Raw genomic sequence first — 24,789 nt, 5'->3', positions numbered from 1 at the left:
TGCTATTATTTTGCCTGGTTGCCTCCTACTCTTCAAATGATATCCTTGTATATTCTATTGTAATATGTCATTTTCCCCCTTTAAACGTTTACTTCCCCTTTAATTAACGTATTATGTAGGTAAGTCATCAGAATGGACAATGTGAGCTTAAACATTTGAATAATTATCTGACCTTCAGTCGAACGTGTGGCGTTCATAATACTACAAGTGGAATGTATCTGCGAAAGGCACATAACATACACAAATTATCAATAAACGAAATACATGTGGTTTCAAGGGAACCATGATTACACTATATCGCTCACCAGAGTTTCACAGCTCAAATACGTATAGCACGAAATATTTCTGTCAAATTACTTTCTAAATTGGTCTGCATATTTAGAGGAGAAGATTTTCAAAGTTTTCCATAGAGTCATATGAGTAAAAACCAGATCCGTCCCCAGTATCCATGTTTATTTCCGATGCCTAGGCACCCAGAGTTCTCCAACTAACTAATTTACTGTAAGAGGACCATCAAAGAAACGTTATTACCAAGTTTCATCAACTTCAATTTTGGACGAAAGGTCATTTACGGAAATGTTTACGGACCTCAGACGGGCGGACGGACGGTGAGTGGCTACAATAGCTCCCATTAAGCACGCTGTGACTGTGGATAGTTAAAAATAAAAGAAATACATATCGTACACTAATTGTCCACTTTCTATTACATTTTTGAAAACATTGTCAGACTAGGCGGAAAATGGCCTTCACATTTATTTGACTGAATACTACTGTTCACCAGGGGTCAAATAACATTTTACAACTACAACTACACCATTTGCTCATTGTCCGTAACCACAACTACACCGTTTGTTCATTGTCTGTAGTGTCACTCAGAATTAGAGTTTGGAAAAAATCACCAAACATATTTAAGCAGCTTAGAATACATTCCTCACACGAACTGTTCTAACATTTAGCGAAACAGAAGTAGAACCATCAATTTTGGAAAATAGGCACAACTACATGAACGGACACGTATAACATGCAGAAAGGTGTCATATTTACAGGAGAAAAGGGAAAAATTACGTAACAAATCAAGACATCTATTTAGTTTTGCATCTTGGATATCGAGATGGATCAAACTAATGACGGCATTATACGACTTGGGCACTCATTCCACGAAGGGGTTTTGAAAAGCAAGAACGTAATTTTCACATATAGAAATGCTGACAACGGTTAGCTGCATGATATAAAGTCAGCCCAGTTGCTATGGACCACAGCAATTCAAAGCTTTAACTTGGGATATTAATATTGAAATATTTAAGTGGAGTATTTTCAAAGGAAAATGTTTATATCAATGTAGTTTTCTTTAAAATTGCACCGATCAGATAATTTGATAAAATAAAAGATGATTTCAGAGTATGTATGCGATGTTTGAACTGCGTGGCTTCTTAGATATTATTTGCAAAACCCAGCTTCCCTCAGTAATTTCATATAAGTTATATGACACTAATTCATTTCTTTCCTTATTTCATTTAAACGATTTCATATACAGAAACCACATATACTAGTAGTCGTTTAGTATAACAAGTCTACTTACCAAACATATAAAAAAATTGAGATGTTATGCTTATTTAGTTGAGAATGTCACGAATATAAATGCGTTTGCAGTTGAGTAGGATTTATACTCCTTTTACTTTCTTATGTAGGCAACGTTCGCTTAATTTTGGTTTTACAAGAAATACATTTGTAATATTTGTAAGCTGTATTTGATGTGCTCTAAGTACACACTGTTGTGCTTTAGTGTATTTATATCGTGAAAGCTGATGCATATAAAATATCAGCTGGTCCTTGTTTTCGGCAACTTTATTAATGCATAGCGTAAAAATACTATTTGTTACGTATACGGCCATATTCTGCGTAAAAGCCGAATAACCAAAAGTGCTAGGGTTGCAGATAGAGAATCCTTTTTTGAATAAAGACTTTACATGGAAATTAATCGCTTGTTTTTAATTTCATGTTGTTTGACCTACGAGAGATCACACCGAGAATCATAAAAAATCATTACTTGAACTTCGAGCCACATATATCTATAGGTGTGTAATCTTGTTTTACATATGCAAAAGTCTTTGCCCCCCCCCCCCCCCCCCCCCCTATAGAGACAAACTTTAACATATTTTACAAGAAAACATTAAATGAGCCACACCATGAGAAAATCAGCATAGTGCGTTTGCGACCAGCATGGATACAGACCAGCCTGCGCATCCACGCAGTCTTGTCAGGATCCATGCTGTTCGCTTTCAAAGCCTTTTGGAATTAGAGAAACTGTTAGCGAACAGCATGGATTCTGACCAGACTGCGTGGATGCGCAGGCTGGTCTGTATCCATGCTGGTCGCAAACGCACTATGTTGGTTTTTTAATGGAGCGGCTCAAAATCATAGAACTAATGTTCAGATAAAATGAGCTCACAGTTAAGAGACAAGGTTTCACACGAAAGTATCTTGTAAATTGAATAAAATTTGAAAATTTCAAGAAATAATGTCATATTGTGTCATCAAAGGATTAAATGTTTCTTTTTGTACGCTTAGACGTGTATAAATTACGCTTAGACGTGTATAAATATCAAGAGGACATTGCAAATCCACGAACCGCATTAACTAATTAATCTGAAAGGACAACGCGGATACATGCAACGCAAACGCAAATACGAATAAATCATATTTCCATGCCAGACCTTCTTACAGTACTGTTATAATTTTACATTTAGGCCTAAATTGTCCGTGAACAAGTAAAGTGAAAATGAAGAAATACTTTCAATTGAAAAATGCTTTCATTCACAAAACATCAACGGCAACAAGAAAACAATACTGATATCAAAGAACGGGATGAAGGTGTATGTATGTAAATGTTACATCTGTCACTCTTTAAAGACATACTACAAAATCTGGAGTGGAGAACTAGAGTTGGAGTGGAGTATGGAGTGAGATTTTGGAGTGACCTTGGAAAGAAAAAAATCGTGGGAGAATTTAGAGTCAAATTAAATGATTTTTTTTCATGTCAGATATGAAGGTCATTAAGTAGTGGAACGAAGGTGATGTCAGGCAAATATTGCTACGTTAGTTGATGATGATGTTCATGCAAATTATGTTGATATTGCCTTTGTCAATGTTTTTATAATGCTGATGACAATATTGATAGCACTTATGACGATAATGATAATGTTGTTGTTGCTATTGTGCTGTATTTAGAAAGTGAGCGAAAATGATGAAATGTAGTTATGCTGCTATTTTATGATGATTTTGTTTTGACTTTGTTTTTGTTGTTGTTGCTGCTGGTGACGATGAGAATGATGATAATGATGACAGTTCTGTGAGGAAGGTTTTAATGTTAACGATTTTAGCGATGAAGATTTTTTCATGATAATGTTGTCAATGAAATAAGAATTGCATGTATATGATAATGATGATGATTTATATTGTTGTTGTTGATGAAAATTAATGATATTTGTTATGATAACAGCGTTATTAAAACGTTTGGTTGAGTTGAGACCTAAATTCACTGTAATAACAGAATATCAATCTTTAATTTTTAAATCATTATAATCACCAACATCGGCATCAGAAAATATATTATGTTGTTTTTAGCAATATTTAACTCGAAACCTCATAATAGAATTTTTTTTTAAAATTATTATAATATCAGAATTGAATTTCTCAACAAAATATCATCTTACCAATTTGACAATAGTTTTTTTTGCAGTAGACTTATAAAAACATTAGCTGCGTTTACATTATGCATCAAACAAACACACTGGGCTTATCAGTGCAAGCCATTGCATTGTTCCACGGCTGCATGCTGTGGGACTCCTCTATCACCCATCTAATTACCATGTCGTCTGATTCAGTAAAAATTCTTGAGAGATAACAGGCAATAATAGATAAAATTTGCTTTTGGTGTAGAAAAAGGTTTTACCCATAGAGGGCTTTTAGGTCAATATTTGTTTTGACATTTCCCACGTGTATTAATGTTTCAACTGCAAACTGTTTCTTTAATGTGTGTCTGATAAAAACTCATTCACTGTGTACTCCTTTATGCTATGATGCATTGAACTTGAAGTGTCACAGAAATTTGAATGGTATTATGTAAATTATTGTCATCATCATTTACCTCCTCACCACTATCATCACAACCATCATCATCACCACCTTCAACTTCATCATCACCACAACTATCACCGCCATCATCATCATCACCACTAAACAATCATCTCCAGCACAACCAAAATCACCACAATCATCATCATCACCAACATCATCACAAAGATCATCATCATCACCACCAGCATGATTATTATCATTATCCTCATTACCATCAACGACAACAGCAACACCATCATAAACATCGTTTCCAGCATCAACATCAACATCATCATCACAACCACTGCCGTGATCATCATCATTTGTCATCGCATCATCATCATCATCATAGTTAGTTTTACTTAAGTTTTTGCTGATGACCAAGATTAAAAACATTGTTTTGTTGGAAGATAACGGTTTGTTGTTTTTATTGTTGTTGATGATGACTATGGTGATAGAGGTGTTTGTACTGTTGTTACAGATAATGATAATGATAGAAAGTATAGACGATTTTGTTGCTTAGAATATTTCAATGATTTGTCTATCAATGATGATTAATTGGTATTCAGGATAACAATGATGACGACAATGGTGACGATGACGTAGTTGCTGATCCTGAAAGACACAAACAACATTCCAGTAATTATTAGTATAATTATTAGTCTCGCGTTACATTAAATTTGATTCTTTATCCCAGCAATAACCATTTCTATAATAAACAATATCCTCACCATCTCAATAATTATTAGTATCACTACAGCAGTGTGACTTTGATGTGATTTTACAGTAAGCAAATGCGACAAGAGAAATCTCTCTTAGAAGATACATGACCCCTACTTTTCTCTTCATTTTATGTCAGTTTTATCATAACTCTTTAAAATGAAGTAAGAATTTGTTCTCTAAAATGGGTCTAGCTATGTTTGTTAGCTCATTAAAAATGTCAGTTTTATGTAGAATATATAGGGAATACTATTTATGCTACTTTGACCAAGTATGCCCTCCTGCTTCCGTAAACCGGAAGTTAATTGTTAACGTTGAGAATAGACAAATATTAATATCGAAAGTAGGCTTTTAAATGTAAGCTTAATTGATTTTCTCCTATCCTGATTCTTTAGATAAAGATTTGTGGATCTTGGGGTTTTTACTCCATAAACTTGAACATCTATAAATATGTTTTATTGATGTAAATAAGTAAACATTAACTGTAGTGTACTCGAGGTCTTCCGAACCAGTTTTCAGAAAATGAAAATGGGACTAATGCTTCAACATGTACAATTTTGGTTTTTATACGTTAATGAGTAGACCTTTAAATTGACAATAAAAGTACATAATCAGATTTACGAAATATCGCTATTACCTAATATTTAAATTTTCCCGATCTCAATGAATTCGGCTATTTCGAGTCATTTCCGGGTATTCCGAATTGCTGTCATGTCTACCTACTGACACTGGCATGAACGCTGTAACATTTTACCGTAATTCAATGTCATACATAGAAAGCATGTAAAATGATCCAGATTAAGCCTAACAAAAATTGTTTGTTTCCGGTAACATGCTTAAAAAATAGGGAAGGTAGGTCGGTAATTTTTTTTATTAAGTGGGACTTTTCGGAAATTATTTTTGTGTCAAAAAATGAATACAAATATGGGGGTTATGCCTTTAGAGCATCAGTAAGTTGATTCAAACATCACTGCATAAAAAGTGCAGTTGTGCAACTTTTTGTTAAAAAGTTGAAAAAAAAATCACCAAGGCCATAAAAACATTTAGGTCGGGCCAAACATGTAGGGTAGGTTGGGATAGCGGAAACAAACAGTTTTTTTCGGCCTTAACTGACATGAGTGCAAGACATTTTGAACGGGTAACACTGGTGAATATTCAAGGTGATGCACAGGTTATAAATAAACAATTTGGTGCAGAACAGAGCAGGAAAAAAAGTATAGTGATTCGAAATACCCCATATTTAATGTTTTTGCTTAATAAAATCTTTTTAATATAAATATTTCAATACCCATGTATTATATATATGCATTCAAGGAAGCATCTCTTTCTAAAAGAGTGTAGGTTTATATTTTTTGGCAAAACTTCTCCAGTCAATATACAACATTCTTATATTGTGTTTATCGCTTGCAAAATAGGTAGCTATAAAAACCTATGCTTGTCTAATGTGCACATATAGATAAAGTCTACAAAAATAACTATTTTCTAATTTTCGCAGGAGGGTTTGTTTTCATCAGCTAATAAACATTTAGAGTGACGCGCATTATAGACTGATTCGGAATACCGGAGTACACTGTACCCATCTGAAATTGTGTAAAAGAAGGACGATATCAAACGTTTTGGAGAAAATGGCCTCGAAGTACTACTGGTATAGCGTTTGATACCAGTCCCTGTGGTGTTGACGCTTTGGTAAATCCAATAAATATTGGACAGAACGTTGGCATAGTTTTCAATTTTGTAGATTTTCTGTGGCTAATTTAAAATGGCAAGTCCTACAGATTGGCAAACGGAAAGATCATTTGAACAGACAAACTGGCACATGTTGCAAGATGGCAGACTTTGTGACGTCACTTTCTTAGTCGGGAATGAAAAGAAAGAAGAAGTTAAAGCTCACAAATTTATCCTGGCGAGCAGAAGTCCCGTGTTCTATGCTATGTTCTGTGGTTCACAGAGTCCAATATTACCATACAAGTTCCAGATATAGAACCCGAGATATTCCGAGTATTATTACAGTATGTTTGGACAAACTTTGCACTATGTTATCTCCCTTAATACTTTTTTTATAATTCAATTTGAGTAAACCTGAGATTTTTTCCTGCAATCCGCTGAATATTATTTCATATATTTTTCTCATCTGGAATTTCACGTTATCAGCTATTTTGAAAATCAGAACGATTGCTTTAATTGTATGTGCATAACTGTAGCGTATTTTAAATAATTTTGTACACCACTTTGTTGCACGCCACTTGTTGCCTTTTCATCCTCAAAATTGTTTTATTTATTGATAATTCAAGTATACAATATTAAAAATGGTTGTTTATAAGGCTGGACTTCATTGAATTTTCGTTTTTCAGATGCCTCTTCTTGAACACTAAAATTAGAAATAATTAAATTTGGAAATTTTCAAATGTTTTTGTAAAAGGAATTAGTATAAAGAATTTTCACGTATCTAATTTTGTACGTATTTTATACACAATTCATTTATACAACTAGTCATTTTCTGTGTATGAAACATTGTGCGTAAATTCAGTAAAATTTAATAAATTTCGACTGTCTTATTCATTACTTTTTAAAATTAAAACCTGCGGATTTTTTTAGCAAGAATCTGAGAAAAAAAACATAAAATCGCCGGCCTAAGGTAACAATATATTGTGCTTATATTGATATCAGAACCTGTTTTTTAAAGCAGACCGGTATTTTGCATAAATAAACATTCCATTTATATTTAGATATTATGATCTTTGTTCTATTTTAAAGGTTCATTTATACCGAAGACTGCACAATCAACGAGGACATCGTCGTGCCCCTTTTATACAGTGCGAAGAAATACGAAACCAGCCGGCTTACAGAGAAATGTAAAGATTACTTAAATACCCAACTCTCCATCGACAACGTTTGTGACATCGATGAAAGCGGACTGCAAGAAAAATGTCTTCGGTTTATTTTTGAGAATGGAGAAAACGTACTAAAATCCGATGGATTTTTTTCTCTACCAAAATAAGTTCTTCATAAAATTATCGAATCGGATTATCTCAATGCTGATGAATTAAGTATTTACGATGCATGCAAGAGGTGGGCGGTTGAGCAACCGAAACCAAAAAGCAAGAAACCAGAATATTCCGAAACTGAACTTAGACAGGAACTAGGGGAATTAGTATATTCTATAAGATTCCCTACAATGTCGTTTGAAGCATTTGCAAAACGTGTAGCTGTAGAGGACATTTTAACAACAGAAGAAAAGGTCGGTGTTTTTCAACGTTTAGCAGGTGTCGAAACTGAAACGCAGATCTATCAATTTCATAATAGTAAACGTAAACGAGTACAGAAACAACACTTGATGTTGTCAAGATTCGATTCAAACTACGGCAGTATTTGGGGCTATAGTGACTCTCCAGATGCAATTAACTTTAAAGTGTCCAATAAAGCTAGACTTTTAGGTGTGAGTCTGTTTGCCCCAAGTTTGGAGGGAAAGGTAGAGGGAGAAGTTAGTTTAATAAATGGAACTTCGACTTTAGCATCTAGAAGTGATCTTAGGATAGAGTATGAGCAGTCGAAGTACGTCGAGGATGTGCTGTTTGACCAACCATATACAGTTGAACCAGGGACGGAATATACAATACATGCATTGCTGAAAGGCGCACAAACATATCGCGGCAATAATGGCAAACAGAGGATTTCCTCTGGTACATTTGATCTGTCTTTCTTCTCAAGCGATGCAAGTACAAATGGCACATCCGTAGATAGAGGACAAATTAATTCCCTTATTCTAGAAGTATCTACTCCTGTATGAAAACACAAATTAAAGGGGCCGAACTCTAGAACTCAGCTGCAATGAACTTTTTTAATTGAAGTTTGGTTATATTATGAACATTAGAACATGTGTTTTTGCTTCTAGACTTTGTTAATCAACAATTTAAATTGAGTCATGGAACTGAAACTACTTGAACACCACACTATTTATGAATTGACAAAATTTATCGTATGCAGCTGAAAGAATGTATGTTAAAATCAATTTTCGTTTGTTTCTATATCGGTCAGCTTGTATCCATGGCAATAATTTTATCGACTGAGTCAAGTCATGTTCATGTGATGGCTGATGGTGTTGACTTGGTAATAAATGTTGTTGCTATGAAAGGGTGAAAGGGCCAAAATCATAATTAAATCCAGGAACACTTTGGAATATTAACAGGAGATGATTTTATGTGAAAACCATCGTCCAGTCATTCATAATGCCTTACGAATTTTACAATTCGGCCAACAAATTAAGAAAAGGGGTTAGAAATGGCTAACATGGAGACAGTTATTTTATTGTTTATAACGTTATTTACACACTGATGAATTTGCAACATTAGTTTCTATAGTTTCCTGAGTTAAAATGAAAATCATAACAATTTGTTTCGTTCTGGTGAATATATTTTTCAAAGCTTTGGAATACAGTTCAACTTAATATTTAGAAAAAAACATTAAATCCGCCAGTTTTGTTTACGTAGCCACAGAAGCATGGAAATGCTACGGTTGCCATTATGATAAGAAATGGAAACGTTCATGACTTTCTTATTTTAAGAGAATTTTGAAAGTTCTTTCACTGCCTTTAATAATTTCATGGTATGTACACTCACAGCAGATATTGAGCATTCGAACAACGTCGCATTCCAAACTAAAATACTTCAGAAACCAACAAAACAAACCTTTGACGCAAACAGTCAGTTTGAAAACACATGATATTTTGCAGAATCAATGTATTTTTCACAATATCTTCTAAATCAGTTTAGGAGTATTTATTAAACTAGGATGAAATATTAAATGATAACATACAGAAATCGTAGAACAATTAAGTAGTCAAATGTTTGAGCACTGTTTTTTTTTTCTTTGAATCATATATTTGATATACTGAAAAAGTAATGTTCAGTTCTTCGATGGGGTGACCACAATGAAAACTGAGATAATCTCGCGAATGGTGTCTGTGTAAAGGATGTTATAGATTTCCGGATATCGCACCAGGCTAGACTTTTAGGTGCGAGTTCGTTCTAGCCCTACGCCACGGGAACATTAGACACTAAAGTCAATTTACAGTTTCGCAATTCAATATTAACATCGAAGAGCAATTTCAGAATAATGTTTGAACAGTCAAAGTAAACTGAGGAAATTTTATTTGGTAATTCACATATTGTAGACCCTTAGATAATATTTGCAGAATTCAAAGGTCGTCTGACTTAAGGAGCCAATAACTTCCGGGAACAAGTTTGTTCAAACTCATTTGTTGTTTTGTTCTTCCGCAATGAAAAGAGGACTAATAGCACAAATGTAACATCAGGACAGACTTTCTCTCTCCGTTTTGAAGTTTCAATAGTTTTCGTTATTTAGACACCAGAAAAAAGAACCACGTTTTCCATACACTCAGTATGTTTAGAAGATATAAACATTACGTAACATGTAGCTCATCTTGCCAAAATCAGTTCCTGCATAATAATATGCTAAGATATAATCGTAATAGACTGAAATATTATCCTCTTTCGTTTAGAAACAAGTAAGCACGACCTTTTTAAAAGAAAACGTTCACGTGAATTCATTTTGTTTTAATATTAAAGTTCTGCCTTGGTCTGCCGATTTAAATTACAAATATCGCTTTACTCCGACGTTATGTACAAAGAATAGCAGCGTGGGTTCCTATAATGATATAAGCACGTGCTATGTCTTTAAAAAGACTTTGTCTTTAATTGAACATAAATTCTCTCATGGAAAGTCTTTGTGAACGCAAACAATGTACAAAAATCAACGTATGGAATAACTTAAGTAAAAAGAAATGTATGCATGATAACACTTATTACTGTTATTTTGAATCAATAATTTACAGATATCATTTAGCTAACAACAATCAATATTTTCAAACCACATCTTTCTTACAATGAAAGCGCAAAAGAGGCATAGATACACTTCCCAGTCTCTCCTTCAGATATGTTCTGTTTTGTCCACAGCATTTTAGCACAAGATATCTCTTCTTACTCATTGTTTTCTTTCAGAATAACAATCAATATCATTCGTTACATTTGACCATACATTTAAGGACTCCCGGTTTACGACTTGCTGCTATATTAATGGCGTCGTTCGTCTGTTCAATGGAAAACCTATGTGTTACAAATGGATTAACGTTGATCTTACCAGACGCTACCAAATCTATGGCTATAGGATAGCTGAAATTCAAATGTAGTTGTAAATAAGAAATATAAGTTTCCATAGTATTTTGTAAACGATTATGTTAATTGAATCTATTAGCAACGTTTGAAGAAGGCCGATAAAGCAGTTCATGAGAGAAAAAGTTATTTAAAGTTATTTTTATTTTAAGCTATGACAGCAAAAAATGGGACCGGCTGTACCACTTGAACTAAAGAACTAAATTGGGAGAAGACTTTATAATGCAATTACAGGCCATGTTTGATGAATATCCATAAATGGGTTCATGAGAAGGAAGTGTTTAAATATATTTCTATCGTTAGCTCTAGTGGCCCATCAAAGGGACTGAGCTCCCTAATTTGAACCTTTTTGGACCTTCTATTGTAACAATGTTAAAAATCAAAATTTGATGAAGATCAATCAAGCAGTTCATTAGCAGACGTTATTTAGATGTATTTCTATTATAACTCGAACGGCCCCCTACACGTTCCCGAGTGTCCCTATTTGAACAATGTTGAAATTTGGTAGGGGACCTTAAAACAATACTGCGAACCAAGTTTGATGAAGGGCCATCAAATGGTTCGTGAGAAGTAGTCCTTTAAATGCTTTTCTATTTTCATCTCTAGCGGCCTCTGAAAATGTTTAAGCGGAACCATTTGAACATATTTGAGAGAGGACCTTGCCATGATCTACATGCCAAGTTTGTTGTTTTAAGTTCAGAGCAGAAGATGTTTATGTAAACTGCGGACAATAGCTGCCGGTGTCCGTTGCTTAACCTATAAAAGACCACACCAAGAATCATAGAAGAATAATTATTGGAATTTCGGACCACAGAGTGCAGACATTTTGTACATATGCACAAGTCTTTGTCATCCTATGGAACATTAGTATCGTAATGTCGCGTCGCACTTCTCCATCGTTTCTCTGTTTATGTATGAACCGATTTTAATCGAAACTTTATCGTATAAAATTAGTATTTAAACATTATTTTTGTTGATCTAAAATGAGTTATAATGTATTTACATTTAGTTATTACTTTTTTTAGAAAGTATTGTTAAATAAGCTCTTATTTTTCAAGCCACGAAACATTAAAATATTTATTGTCAGCTTGAAATAATAAAACAATACACTCATGTTTAAATATTGTTTATATCAAAACTATTCTTAATTGGTAAATTCCATAAACAAGTGTACAGTCATGTTAACAAAGTCTAGAATAAAGTTGTTTGTTTTCGCTAACCCGACCGACCCTATGTTTTAACATCGACCCCGAAGTGTTTATTGAAAAAAAAAATCTAGATCTACTTTAAACAAGATTATTAGTAAAAAAAAATGACTCCAGTCTGACTAAGTAAATAATTTGCTATTGAGTGAAAGGCAGATGACAATACGAGGTGAAGTGCGAAGGTGCGATGTTCAAGCGCAACAGAACGATGGCAAAGCACGACGTACGATTGCGAAGCGCGACAGTACGATGGCGACACTATGATGGTGAAGCACGACAGTACAATAGCGAAGAGCAACAGTAAGATTGTGATACTATGTTGGTAAAGCACGACAGTACGATGGCGAAGCACGACAATACGATGGCAAAGTGCAACTGTATGATGGTGAAATTACGATGGTGAAGTGCAACAGTGCGATGGCAAAACACGACAGAAAGATGGCAAAGCATAACAGTGCGATGGCGAGGTAAGGCAGTACGATGTACTCTCATCATTGTTCTATCGTGCTTCGCGATTGTACTTCCGTGTCATCGCCAGCGTATTGTCGCGTTATGCCATTGTACAACAATACCTTCGCTTTCGCATTCATAGGGAGCCGGCTCTGGCCCTAATGGAACACTCAAGTTAAAGATTAAGAGGAGTACATACAATGTAAGTTGATGATCGGCCTCAAGTATTATAGAAGTTGAGGACGCACCTGAGAGTCAGATAATACACTAGACCTTTATTAAATAGGAAAACATTCTATAGAAGTTGAGGGCACATCTCAGTCAGCTTATACATTTTATTTGGACTCTTTAAAAAGACTGCATTCTATAAAAGGTGTGACGCATTCCAAATAAAGTTTATACATGTGTAAAGGCTTCTTGTAAAAAAGAGTACATACTATAAATGTTGCCGACGCGCCTCAGAGTAAAGTTATACATTAAGTCAGTGTCAAAAAGGAATATATACTATAAAAGTTGTTGACGCATCTCAGAGTCAGTTTATACATTTTAGACTTTTTAAGAAATCGAGGACGCATCTAAGATTTAGTTTATTCATTTGGCCACTAATGAAGAAGATTACGTATTATAAAAGCTGCGGACGCATCTCAGAGTCATCTTATACATTAAACGTTCTATTAAGGAGAAATAAACAGCATAGAGGTCGATGACGCATCCGAGAGTCATTTGATACATCTTTCTCCCTTTCCTCGCTCCCTTTCTCAATAGCATCGTGTTTTGTTTTACTCTACCGCGTTTCAGTATGTATCACTTAGCATTCTATAGAAATCGTCATGTTCTTATCGCATGCTAGGTAAATATGGCGGCGTAAGAATTTAATGTCTCGAAAAGAGATATTGGAAGAAGCGAAAAGGAGTAAATTCAGCGGGTTGTATTTATCGAACAGTAGATTTCTTATATAAACGTTATAGCCGGGGAGCATAGGCATGAATAATGTAATAAAATTTGAGATATTGCTTGCGCAAGGCTAAATTTCGCGTATTTTTTTAATGGGGGTGACTTGTAATAAATGCTAATTTCTCTCGATTTTCTTAATATTTTGCAGCGAAACTAGGCTGATCATTGTGAAATAGGTGTGCCTGGAGAATGGATGCTGATTCTTGAAAAAAAAAAGAACCAACATTTTTTTCTTATAATATTAAGCAGATCTCTACCAAAGTAGTCCAAATATGAATAATGCTAATCTTTTTCCCTTTCCTCGTACCCTTTCTCAATAGCATCGTGTTTTCATTTACTCTGCCGCGTTTCACTTAGCATTCTATCGAAATCGGCCTATTGCTAGCTAGGTAAAAATGGCAATGTCTCGAAAAGAGAATTTTCTTATATAAAAACTAACACCTCTTTTTCTTTTTGTTTTTCTAAAGTAGCTTATAGTTCTTTATGAGAACATAAGTCTCTGAAAACTGACATGCTAGAAAATGTCGAAAAACCGTTATAAAGTAAGTGGATTTTATATGAAATAAAGAACAGCCGGATTTAGTGGTATTCAGCCTATAGACAAAAACATTGAAATCGAAAGTAGGTTTTAAAAGGTAAGCTTAATTGATTATTATTTACATAAAGGTTTGTGGATCTTGGAGATTTTACTCCATAAACTTGAACATCGATAAATATATGTTTTATTATTGTAAATATGTAAACATTGACTGTAGTGCACTCGGGTATTCCGAACTATTCGGACAAATGCTTCAACATGTACAACATTCCTGAGTAATACCTTTAAATTGCTTAGTATCTCCTACGTAGGGCTTAGTATTTCATACGTACGAGTTAGTATCTCCTACCTAGGACATACTATTGATATGACTCAGTATCTCCTGTGTAGGACTTTATCTCCTACGTAAGCAAGGGCGGATCCAGGAGGGTGGCGCACCCGGCGCGCATCCCCCCGCCCTAAAATCGCCGGAGCATAGGTAATTTGTCTTTCGTTCTTGGTGAAAAAAAAGTGCAAATATGCATTTTTTCGCTCGCTACGTAATTTATCTCTTGTTCTGGGTGAAAAACTATAAAATATGCATTTTTCTCGCTCGCTACGCTCGCATAGGTAGTTTATTTTTTGTTATGGGTGAAAAAAATGCATTTTTTATCACTCGCTACGCTCGCACAATAAAATCCAACTAAGTTTGCATGAGCTCCTATAACGCTCTTTACCATTTCTACGTTAATAGCCCTTGGTAACCTCTCCCCATAAAATCCTCAGAAATCGGGCTAAGCCTTGAAAAAAAAATCGTGTCCGAGATACTTACGCAAGAATAAGTCTGACAAGTCATAATAAGCATGTTATTTGCGTTGCTTTTGTCACAAAACCTGTCCTTTTTCAATACCAATTAAAGTACCCCAGAGCGCCCAGAATGCACCAGATGGATCCATTGTTTTCAAAATTTTCAGTGGGAGCATGCCCCCGGACCCCCCTGCTTGCTCTACTACAAAATATTGTGCGCACCTTTTAACACCAAGTTCTGTGTCTGCCCCTGGTAAGACTTAGATACTAACTCCCACGTAGGAAATACTAACTTTGACGTAGGATATATCAAGTCCTACGTAGGAAATACGTAGAAATACTATATCCTACATAGTATCTCCTACGTAGGAGAAACTATATGTCCTACTTAGGAGATTCTAACTCCTACGTAATACTTTAAATCTTCTGTGTGGGAGATACTAAGTCCTACGTTGGAGATACTAACTCCGACGTAGGAGATACTAAGTCCTACGTAAGACAATATCAAATCTCTCTGCTGGCTCCAGGACGCTGTCATATAAAGTAATCCAGATTAACTGACATGAGTGCAAGGCATTTTGAACGGGTAACACTGGTGAATGTTCAAGGTGATGCATAGGTTATAAATAAACAATTATTTGGTGCAGAACAGAGCAGGAAAAAGTATGGTGATTCGAAATATCCCATATTTAATGTTTTTGCTTAAAACAATATATTTTTCACTAACATTTCAAAATGTAGATAGGTTTATTATATAGATATATAGATATTTTATTGAACAAAAGATCAGAGACCCATGAGTTCACATTGTATATAAACAGTGCATAGTATATTATGTTCAATGGTGGTAAAATCATATGAACATGTTATAAATAAAAGTTGATAATCACCATATAGCTTCATTAACAGTGTAGATGAGGCAACGTAAAATATAACAGAAATGTACCTGCACATGATAAGTCTTGATATACAATTTAAAGCAAGTTTTACTTTTTGATATAAGATAATAAGCATGCAAATAAATTTCGCATACAATGTGACATGTTCTTCCTATTCTGAGCGTTTGATACCAGCCGCTGTTGTATAGAAGCTTTGATAAATACAATAAAAATTGACAGAACGTTGGCATAGTTTTCAATTTTGTAGATTTTTTGTGGCTAATTTAAAATGGCAAGTCCTACAGCTTGGCAAACGGAAAGATCATTTGAACAGACGAACTGGCGCATGTTGCAAGATGGTACACTTTGTGACGTCACTTTCTGGGTTGGGAATGAAAAGAAAAAAGAAGTGAAAGCTCACAAGTTTATCCTGGCGAGCAGTACAGTATTCTATGCTATGTTCTGTGGTTCTCTCGCAGAGTCAAGTAATACCATACTAGTTCCAGATATAGAACCTGAGATATTCCGAACATTATTACAGTATGTTGAAACAAAATTTGTTATCTCACTTGATAGAATTTTTATGATTTAATTTGAGTAAACTGGAGTGTTGTTTTTTGAAAGCCAGTAAATATTATTTCATTTCTTTTTCTCAATTGAAATTTCACATGTTATCAGCTATTTTGAAAATCACAACGATTGCTATTATTTTATCTTAAATACTTTTGTACACCACTTTATTGTACGCCACTTTTTGCTATTTCATCCTCAAATTTTTTTTATTTATTGATACTTCAAGTACATTGCTTTCCGGTATAACAGATGTATAGAGGGTAGGCTGATAAATTTTGTATTTAGACTTTAATTATTGTATACATTTTCATATCAGTCTTTTACTGGCATGCAAACAGACATTCTGACATACATTTGAAATGCCTGCTTTTTGTGTTGTTTTTTATACGCCATCAAATGAAAAAGGAAGCTATCCTTTACTGACTAAATCAGTATGCATGTAATAAACATAAGTAAATGGAAACTATTTGATAGAAATTTAAAAAAGCTGAGTGTTTTTGAAAAGATGTGGAATTTAAACTAATAATGTTAACAATGACCAAAGTTATCCTGTACACCCTAAAGCAGCACGTATGTAAACAATGGTATGGGGAGAAAAAACACGTGCATTTCAATTAAAGCTATTTTTCTAAAAAAGAATAGCTGTTTACTGACTGATATACAGACAAAAACTACTTTTCTTTGAATTGGAATGCTGCAAAAATTAGTTAGCTATCCGATATACCCTAAAGCACAGTAAACAATATTGAAAATGGTTATTTCTCTTGATTGATCTTTCGTTTTTCAGATGCCTCTTCTTGAAAATTAGCAATAATTGAATTTGTAAATTTTAAATGTTTTGTACAAAGAATTAGTATAACAAAGAATTTTCACGTATCTAGTTTTTTTCACGTATTTTATACACAATTCCTTTATACAACTAGTCGTTTTCGGTATATATAACAATGTGCATAAATTTAGTAAAATTTAGTAATTTTCAATTGTCATTTTCATTTCTTTTTAGAACTAAAACCTGCGGAAAGTTTTTGTGTAAGAATCTGAGAAACAAAACATATAGTTTTTGGCCTAAGCTAACAATATATTGTGCATATATTGGTATAAGAACCTGTTGTTTAAAGCATATTTTGCATAAAGTTAACAAAAATATTCCATTCATATTTCGATAATATGATCCGTGTTCTATTTCAAAGGTTCATTTATACCGAAGACTGCACAATCAATGAGGACAACGTCATGCCCCTTTTATACAGTGCGAAGAAGTATGAAACTAAAAGGCTTACAGAGAAATGTAAAGATTACTTAAATACCCAACTCTCCGTGGACAATGTCTGTGTCATACTACAACATGCACACAAGTTCGATGATGGTGAACTAAAAGAAAAATGTATTGAGTTCGTTATTAAGAATGGGGATGACGTACTAAAATCCGATGGTATTCTTTCGCTGTCAAAAGAACTTCTTCAGAAAATTATTGAATCGGATAATCTGAACGCCGACGAGTTGGATATTTATGATGCTTGCAAGAGATGGGCAGTTGAGCAGCAGGAAAAAAAATGTAAAACACAAGAATATCCCGAAACTGAACTTAGAAAGGAACTAGGGGAATTAGTATATTCAATAAGGTTCCCTACAATGTCGTTTGAAACATTTGCAAAACATGTAGCCGTAGGAAACATTTTAACAGCAGAGGAAAAGGTCAGCGTTTTTCAAAGCATAGCAGATGTCGACACTAAAACGCCAATTTGCCAATTTCATAGTACTAAACGTAAACGAATCCGAAAACAACACTTGAAGTTGTCAAGATTCGATTCAAACCAGGCCTGGCTCAGCGGTTGGGGTTATGGTGGCAAAGTAGATGCAATTAACTTTAAAGTGACCAATAAAAATAGACTTGTAGGTGTGAGTTTGTTTGCTCCGTGTTTGGAGGGAACGTTACAGGGACAGGTTAGTTTAAACACAGGAACTTTTTCGTTAGCATCTAGAAGTGATTTTAGCATAGAGTATGAGCAGTCGAAGTACGTACAGGATGTGCTATTTGATCAACCGTATACAGTTGAACCAGGGAAGGAATATACAATACATGCTTTGCTGAAAGGCACACAGACATATTACAGTAATAATGGCAAACAGAAGATTTCCTCTGGTACATTTGATGTGTCTTTCTTCGAAACCAATGCAAGTACGAACGGCACATCCGTAAATAGTGGTCAAATTCATTCCCTTATTGTAGAATGAAAACGCAAATTGAAGGGACTGGACTCTTTTTGCTTACATGATCCTTTTCTGAAAAAATAAAATGTGGTCATATTATGAACATTGGAACATGATTTTTAGTTTCAAAATTTAAAATCAAATCAAGAAATGACGCTTACACTGAAAACATTATGCCGAGTTCTTGCTATGAGAAAGCAATTCGAATGTCAAAGAGTTCACCGTTTATGCAATTAGATTTTGTCAGATTTATTTAACATGACCAATAAATGATGTTTTTTTTTCCAAATCTATGAAGTGTATTTTTCGCGTATGCGAATAAAGCCAAAAATTTATAAATTGGGGAAAGAGTCCGCTGAAGTCCAAGCCAAATTGTTTTTAATCGCTTAAAGGAACTCACACAGAATACATCTGTACAATATTAATTTTAATTTGATAGTAATATCATTAATATCTGCCGTTAGAGGATGTCTCTAAATTTTATTTTGGTACTCGTAACATGCTCAACTCGAGGCTAGATGCATGGACAATAGCATGCATTTCCATTAACAGGCTATATTATATTTTTGTTGTGTTGGTTGGCCTCAGGAATTTTCAACTTTTCCTATTTCTGTCATCATCACTCTGTCTTCTGTCAGTCCATTTGTCCTTTCTTTCATATGTTTTTAAAACAACATTTCCTTCATCACCTGATAGAAGTTCAAATGTTCCTCTAACGGGTTGCTCTATTGCACAAAGTGGCAGCAGATAATTCATAAACAAGAAATGAATTATATCTGCTCAGGGTATAGCATACTTATTATATTCAACAGATATTTTGGCGTGTGGGCTAGTAACTTAGAGATGGCAGTTTTTTAGTTTTGCAGTACATGTATCTTTGGGGGGTTTGAATGCGGGCAAAGTATTTTTATACTGTAAGCCCTCTTTTGGTAAGCACGTTTAGTTCGACATGTCCAGATATTTCAAAAATCATAATTGAATCATAATTTGCGATTATGTTATCTTTTCTTTATTCTTTCAGGGAAACATAGACCAATTCCCCTCATAAAATCCGCATATGATCGCCCTATAGTTAGTAGAAAGCATTCCTTCCTCCTAAGTTCTTATTATCATCAAGTAAAACTCAAACTGTTTTCAATTAAACAGAATATGCTTATAAATGATAACAATGTAAAACTTACACGTAAAATGATCAAAACACATCGTTGAAAATGACAAGAATATCCTAAAAACAAAGCCACGTTAACATATATTATGTTTACAGTCAAACTAAACGTGCTTACTGAGTTTTCCCTCAACCAAAGGAGGGCTTACAGTAAAAGAAAATACACAGTTACCTGACTGTGAAGACAATATTGCTAAAGAATAGGCTTTGCGCCAGAGCACTTGCATTTTTATTTTCTGAAATATAAAGCAAACACCCACTTGCGTAAGACCACAGTTACTTTTACTTTATTCTCTGTTAGACGCTGTAAACTACTGCAAGTTTGCCTGCATTCCAAACCCCAAAAGATGCATGTACTTAACAGAACTATTCAAGAGAAAATTCCCAGCCACAATAAACATGGGGTGGCCGGCTCTTTTTCCAATCTTGAACAAAATCGCGTATGAAGACTACTCTCTCAATGACCACAAACAGGCAAAAACTAGCCCTATCAAAAAGTCATGTTTTGCATATCCTTACATTCTTTTTCGATCGAATTGTACATACTCCTACTATGTCATATCTACTCCATTAAATTATGCCATTTGTTGCAGGTCTTTCACTCAAAACTTCATCAATATTCATTATCTAACAGAGGAACAGTCGGCATTTGATTGTACGTACGCATTAAATGGACACTATAAATCTATGTTTAACATAACCCTAACCTTCAGTCAGTACATTGTAAATTTTACAACATCCAGTAGACGACAATTAATAAAGTAATTTTGGCGACATTAAGGATGTTGGTAACCAATTCCATATTATTGCGAGTGGGGGTATCGCGACAGGGGATTCCTCTTCCTACAGGTATGGGTATTGGCCCCTCCCTAAGAAAATGTTTATTCCCCTGCTGGTGGAACACCTGAGGTGACTATAGGAATGCCCTCCATCCGTCCGTCTGTGCGTCCTCAAATCTGGATCCTGCAATAATAACTAGATCACGTTGAGTTAAAATGATGCAGAATGTTTTTTACAAAACGCTGATTCAGAAATGTGTGAACATATTGCTTCTAGAGGGTGAACAGTAGTATCCAGTCAAATAACTGTGAAGACTATTTTCCGCCTAGTCACATATGTAATAGAGAGGATACTGTCAGACAATCGACCTGCCGTGTGTGATTGCTGCAACACACAACTGCACCGTTTGCCTATTGTCCGTAACTTCACTCGAAATTAGAATTTGAAAAAAATAGTATCAACCATGAATACATTCATCGCGCAAACTGTTTCTAAATTACGCGAAACAGCTCAGTTACTGGCATTCCATACATATTACCAATGATTATCATATCTCAAAGAGGGTCTTATGTCAATTTGTCTTTGGCGCATCAGCACTAAAGGTAGGGTCACTTCTTCTGCCCAAAAACCTACGATAGCGACACATCCACCTGGTATTGTGGACTGCAAATAATGTAAGAATATAACTTTTATCTTTTATTTCTGTCCGTAGAAATGTTTCTATAGATAAATTGTATTACCATTTATATGTGTATTTAAACCAACTACTGTTACCAACTTTCCTAAATGGAGAAAGAAGTTTAGCAGTTTATCATGCACGTATTAGAAATCGTTGCATTAATCTTCAATGCAGATCTTTGTATAAATGACATGTGGATTATTTTTAATTTTGTTATTGCGGAAACGGTACTGAGGATGCAGAATATTAATTTTTAACTCAACTCTGGATACATAGTTAAATTATAACTTTCTTACGCAGCTCTATTTTGCACATCTCCAAAAGCGTCTCAAGTAGATTTGTCGTAGGCACATCACTGTTAAAGGTAGGATCAGTTCTTTCTCTACATACCTTCCAATGGCGACACATGCAACTGATATTTTAGACTGTAAGGTAGAAGGGCACACTTAGATTCGAAAATTTTGGGCATGGCCAGGCTTACATGTAGCTAGCCGCAATACTGTACTTCCCTAATGAGCAGAATCAGGGTGGCCATTTTATAAATTGCGTGAATGTCTTTTGCGTATAATTAATGGCAAGATCAGGACATACAAGAATACAGAAAGTTATTACACGAAATTCATTTTGAATAAATAACAATAGGACATTGCAAATCCACGAATCGCATTAGCTAATTTGTGCGAAAGGACAACGGAGAAATGCCCATAAATCATATTGTCATGCCAGACATTCTTACAGTACTGTTATAATTTTACATTTAGGCCTAAGTTGCCCGCGAACAAGTAAAGTGAAAATGAAGAAATACTTTCGATTGAAAAATGCTTTCATTCACAAAACAACAACGGCAACAAGAAAACAATACTGATATCAGAGAACAGGATGAAGGTGTATGTATGTAAATGTTATATCAGTCACTCTTTAAAGACAATACTACAAAATCTGGAGTAGAGTACTAGTGTTGGAGTGGAGTGCTGGATTGAATTCTAGAGTGAGACTTTGGAGTGACCTTGGAGAGAAAAACTCGTCGGAGAATTTAGAGTCAAAATTAAAGATTTTGTTGTTTTTTCATGTCAGATATGAAGGTCATTAAGTGGTGGAACGAGAATGATGACAGATAATTATTGCTACGTTAGTTGGTGATGATGTTCATGCAAATTATATTGATATTGCCTTTGTCAATGTTTTTTTTATTATGCTGATAACAATATTGATAGCACTTATGACGATGATGATAATGTTTTTATTGCTGTTTTGTTTTGTTTAGAAAAGGAGCGAAAATGATGAAATGTAGATACGCTGCGATTTTATAATGATTTTATTATGACTTTATTTGTGTTGTTGTTGATGCTGCTGGTGGCGATGAGAATGATGATGATGATGGTAATGGTGACATTTCTAGTTCTGTGAGGATGCTTTTGATGTTGACGATTTTAGTAATGAAGATGTTTTCAGGATAATGTTGTCAATGAAATAAGACTGACATGTATATGATAATGATGATGATTTATATTGTTGTTATTGATGAAAATTAATGATATTTGTTATGTTATGATAAAAGTGTTATTAAAACATTTGGTTGAGTTGAAACTTAAATTCAATGTGATATCTGAATATCAATCTTTAACTTTTGACTCATTATAGTCACCAAAATCGGCATCAGAAAAAAATGCTGTTTTTAGAAATATTTAACTCGAAACCTCGTTATAGAATTTCTTTTCAAACGATTTAGTATTAGATTTGAATTTCTCAACAAAATATCATCTTACCAATTTTGACAATATTTTTTGCAGTAGATTTATAAAAACATTAACTGCGTTTACATTGTGTATCAAACACCCTGGGCTTATCAGTGCAAGTCATTGCATTGTTCCACGGCTGCATGCTGTGGGACTCCTCTATCGCCCATCTAATTACCATGTATTCTGATCAGTAATAAGTCTTGAAAGATAACAGACAATAATAAATAAAATTTGCTTTTGGTGTAAAAAAGGTTATTACCAATAGAGGGCTTTAAGGTAAATTGTTTTGATATTTCTCACGTGTATCAATGTTTCATCTTCAGATTGTTTCTTTAATGTGTGTCTGATAAAACTCATTTACTGTGTACTCCTTTATGCTATGACGCATTAAAGTGCCACTGAAATTTGAATATTATTATGTGAATTAATGTCATCGTCATTTACCCTATCACCACAATCATCACAAAAAATCATTATCATCACCTTTAACTTCATCACTACCACATCTATCACCGTCATAATCATCATCACAAATAACACAATTATCTCAAGCAAGACCAAAATCACCATAATCATCATCATAAGCAACATCATAACAAAGATCATCATCACCATCATCATGATTATTATCATCATCTTCATTACCATCAACAACAACAGCAACACTATCATAATTATCGTCACCAGCATCAAAATATACATCATCATCACAATCACCACCAGCATCAAAATAATCATTACCACTGCCGTGGTCATCATCATTTGTCATCGCATCATCATTTTATCATAGTTTTACTTACGTTTTTGCTGATGACCAAAATGTTGTTTTGTCACAAGATAACGGTTTGTTGTTGTTATTGTTGTTGATGATGACTATGGTGATAGAGATGTTTGTATTTTTGTTAAAGATAATGATACTGATAGAAAATTTAAATGATTCTGTTGCTTAGAATTTTCAATGATTTTGTATATGAATGATGATAAATTGATTTCCAGTATAACAATAATGACGACAATGATGACGATGACGTAGTTGCTGATCCTGAAAGGCACAAACAGCAAGCCATAATAAACAATATCATCAACATCTCAATAATTATTAGTATAATTAATAGTCTCGCATTACATTAAAGGTGCAAAATAAAGGCAAATGAATAGACATAAATCTTTAAAAAAGACTACACATTTTGAAATATAGTACTAAACATTACGATAGCCGTGCAATATTCCCTTGAAATCAACACATGTACAGAGAAACAAATGATTGTTTCTGTATTTTCTTAGACTGACATGGGGGGGGCATTTTGTCCTACTTTCGTGTTTATCGCTTTTCCGTAATCGGTCGGAAATTCTTCGGGATCACGTGATTTAAAATTGTTTCAAACGAATATCCATTTAAGACGCGCAACAAAATAACTGTGTTTCCATGATGGTAATTATGCACGACTTGCACGAAAAATATGAGATGTACAGAATTTAAATTTAAAATTGACAGTGACATATATAAGGCCAAGACAATGTGTTTAATGTCTAAAAATCTTATTAAATTAATGTAGCCATGTGTACATAAATAAGTGTATTTAGGTAAATTTCAATCATACTTTGTTTCTGCAGTGTAAGACAGTTACTCATTTACATTCTTAAAATTATACTGAAAAGAGATTAACTGAAAAAGTTTACAGACGAAGTTGTAAAAACACTTTTATTCGGGAAGGGCCTGAATTGTCCTTATGAAAACTTGTAGTATAGCTGTATATTACCTGTATTATAAGAATGATTTTCATGAAGTTTTGTGAGTTACAAAATT

The 24,789-nt window shown here is 34.2% G+C and overlaps 1 protein-coding gene and 1 pseudogene across 1 annotated transcript; both read left to right on the top strand.

The window, feature by feature from the left end:
* Window positions 1–6,580: 6,580 nt before the first annotated feature.
* Window positions 6,581–7,841, top strand: LOC128546554 (BTB/POZ domain-containing protein 6-like; annotated as a pseudogene).
* A 6,367-nt stretch (window positions 7,842–14,208) lies between these two features.
* LOC128546553 (BTB/POZ domain-containing protein 6-like) lies at window positions 14,209–18,722 on the top strand. Its single transcript, XM_053517295.1, has 3 exons — window positions 14,209–14,268; window positions 16,104–16,375; window positions 17,599–18,722. Exons 2-3 carry the CDS (start codon window positions 16,125–16,127, stop codon window positions 18,641–18,643), a joined length of 1,296 nt encoding a protein of 431 aa, XP_053373270.1. The 5' UTR covers window positions 14,209–14,268; window positions 16,104–16,124; the 3' UTR covers window positions 18,644–18,722.
* Window positions 18,723–24,789: the final 6,067 nt, after the last annotated feature.

The sequence above is a fragment of the Mercenaria mercenaria genome, chromosome 11 (assembly GCF_021730395.1).
Source record: "Mercenaria mercenaria strain notata chromosome 11, MADL_Memer_1, whole genome shotgun sequence".
Taxonomy (NCBI): domain Eukaryota; kingdom Metazoa; phylum Mollusca; class Bivalvia; order Venerida; family Veneridae; genus Mercenaria; species Mercenaria mercenaria.
The sequence above is the reverse complement of the archived record's forward strand: the minus strand, read 5'-3'. Positions and strand labels throughout refer to the sequence as shown.

Excerpts from the sequence above, each read along its gene's own strand:
- LOC128546553 (XM_053517295.1), top strand. The coding sequence starts at position 16,125 with ATGGCAAGTCCTACAGCTTGGCAAACGGAAAGATCATTTGAACAGACG. Across the intron at positions 16,376-17,598 it reads ATATTCCGAACATTATTACA|GTTCATTTATACCGAAGACT; the intron begins GTATGTTGAAAC and ends TCTATTTCAAAG.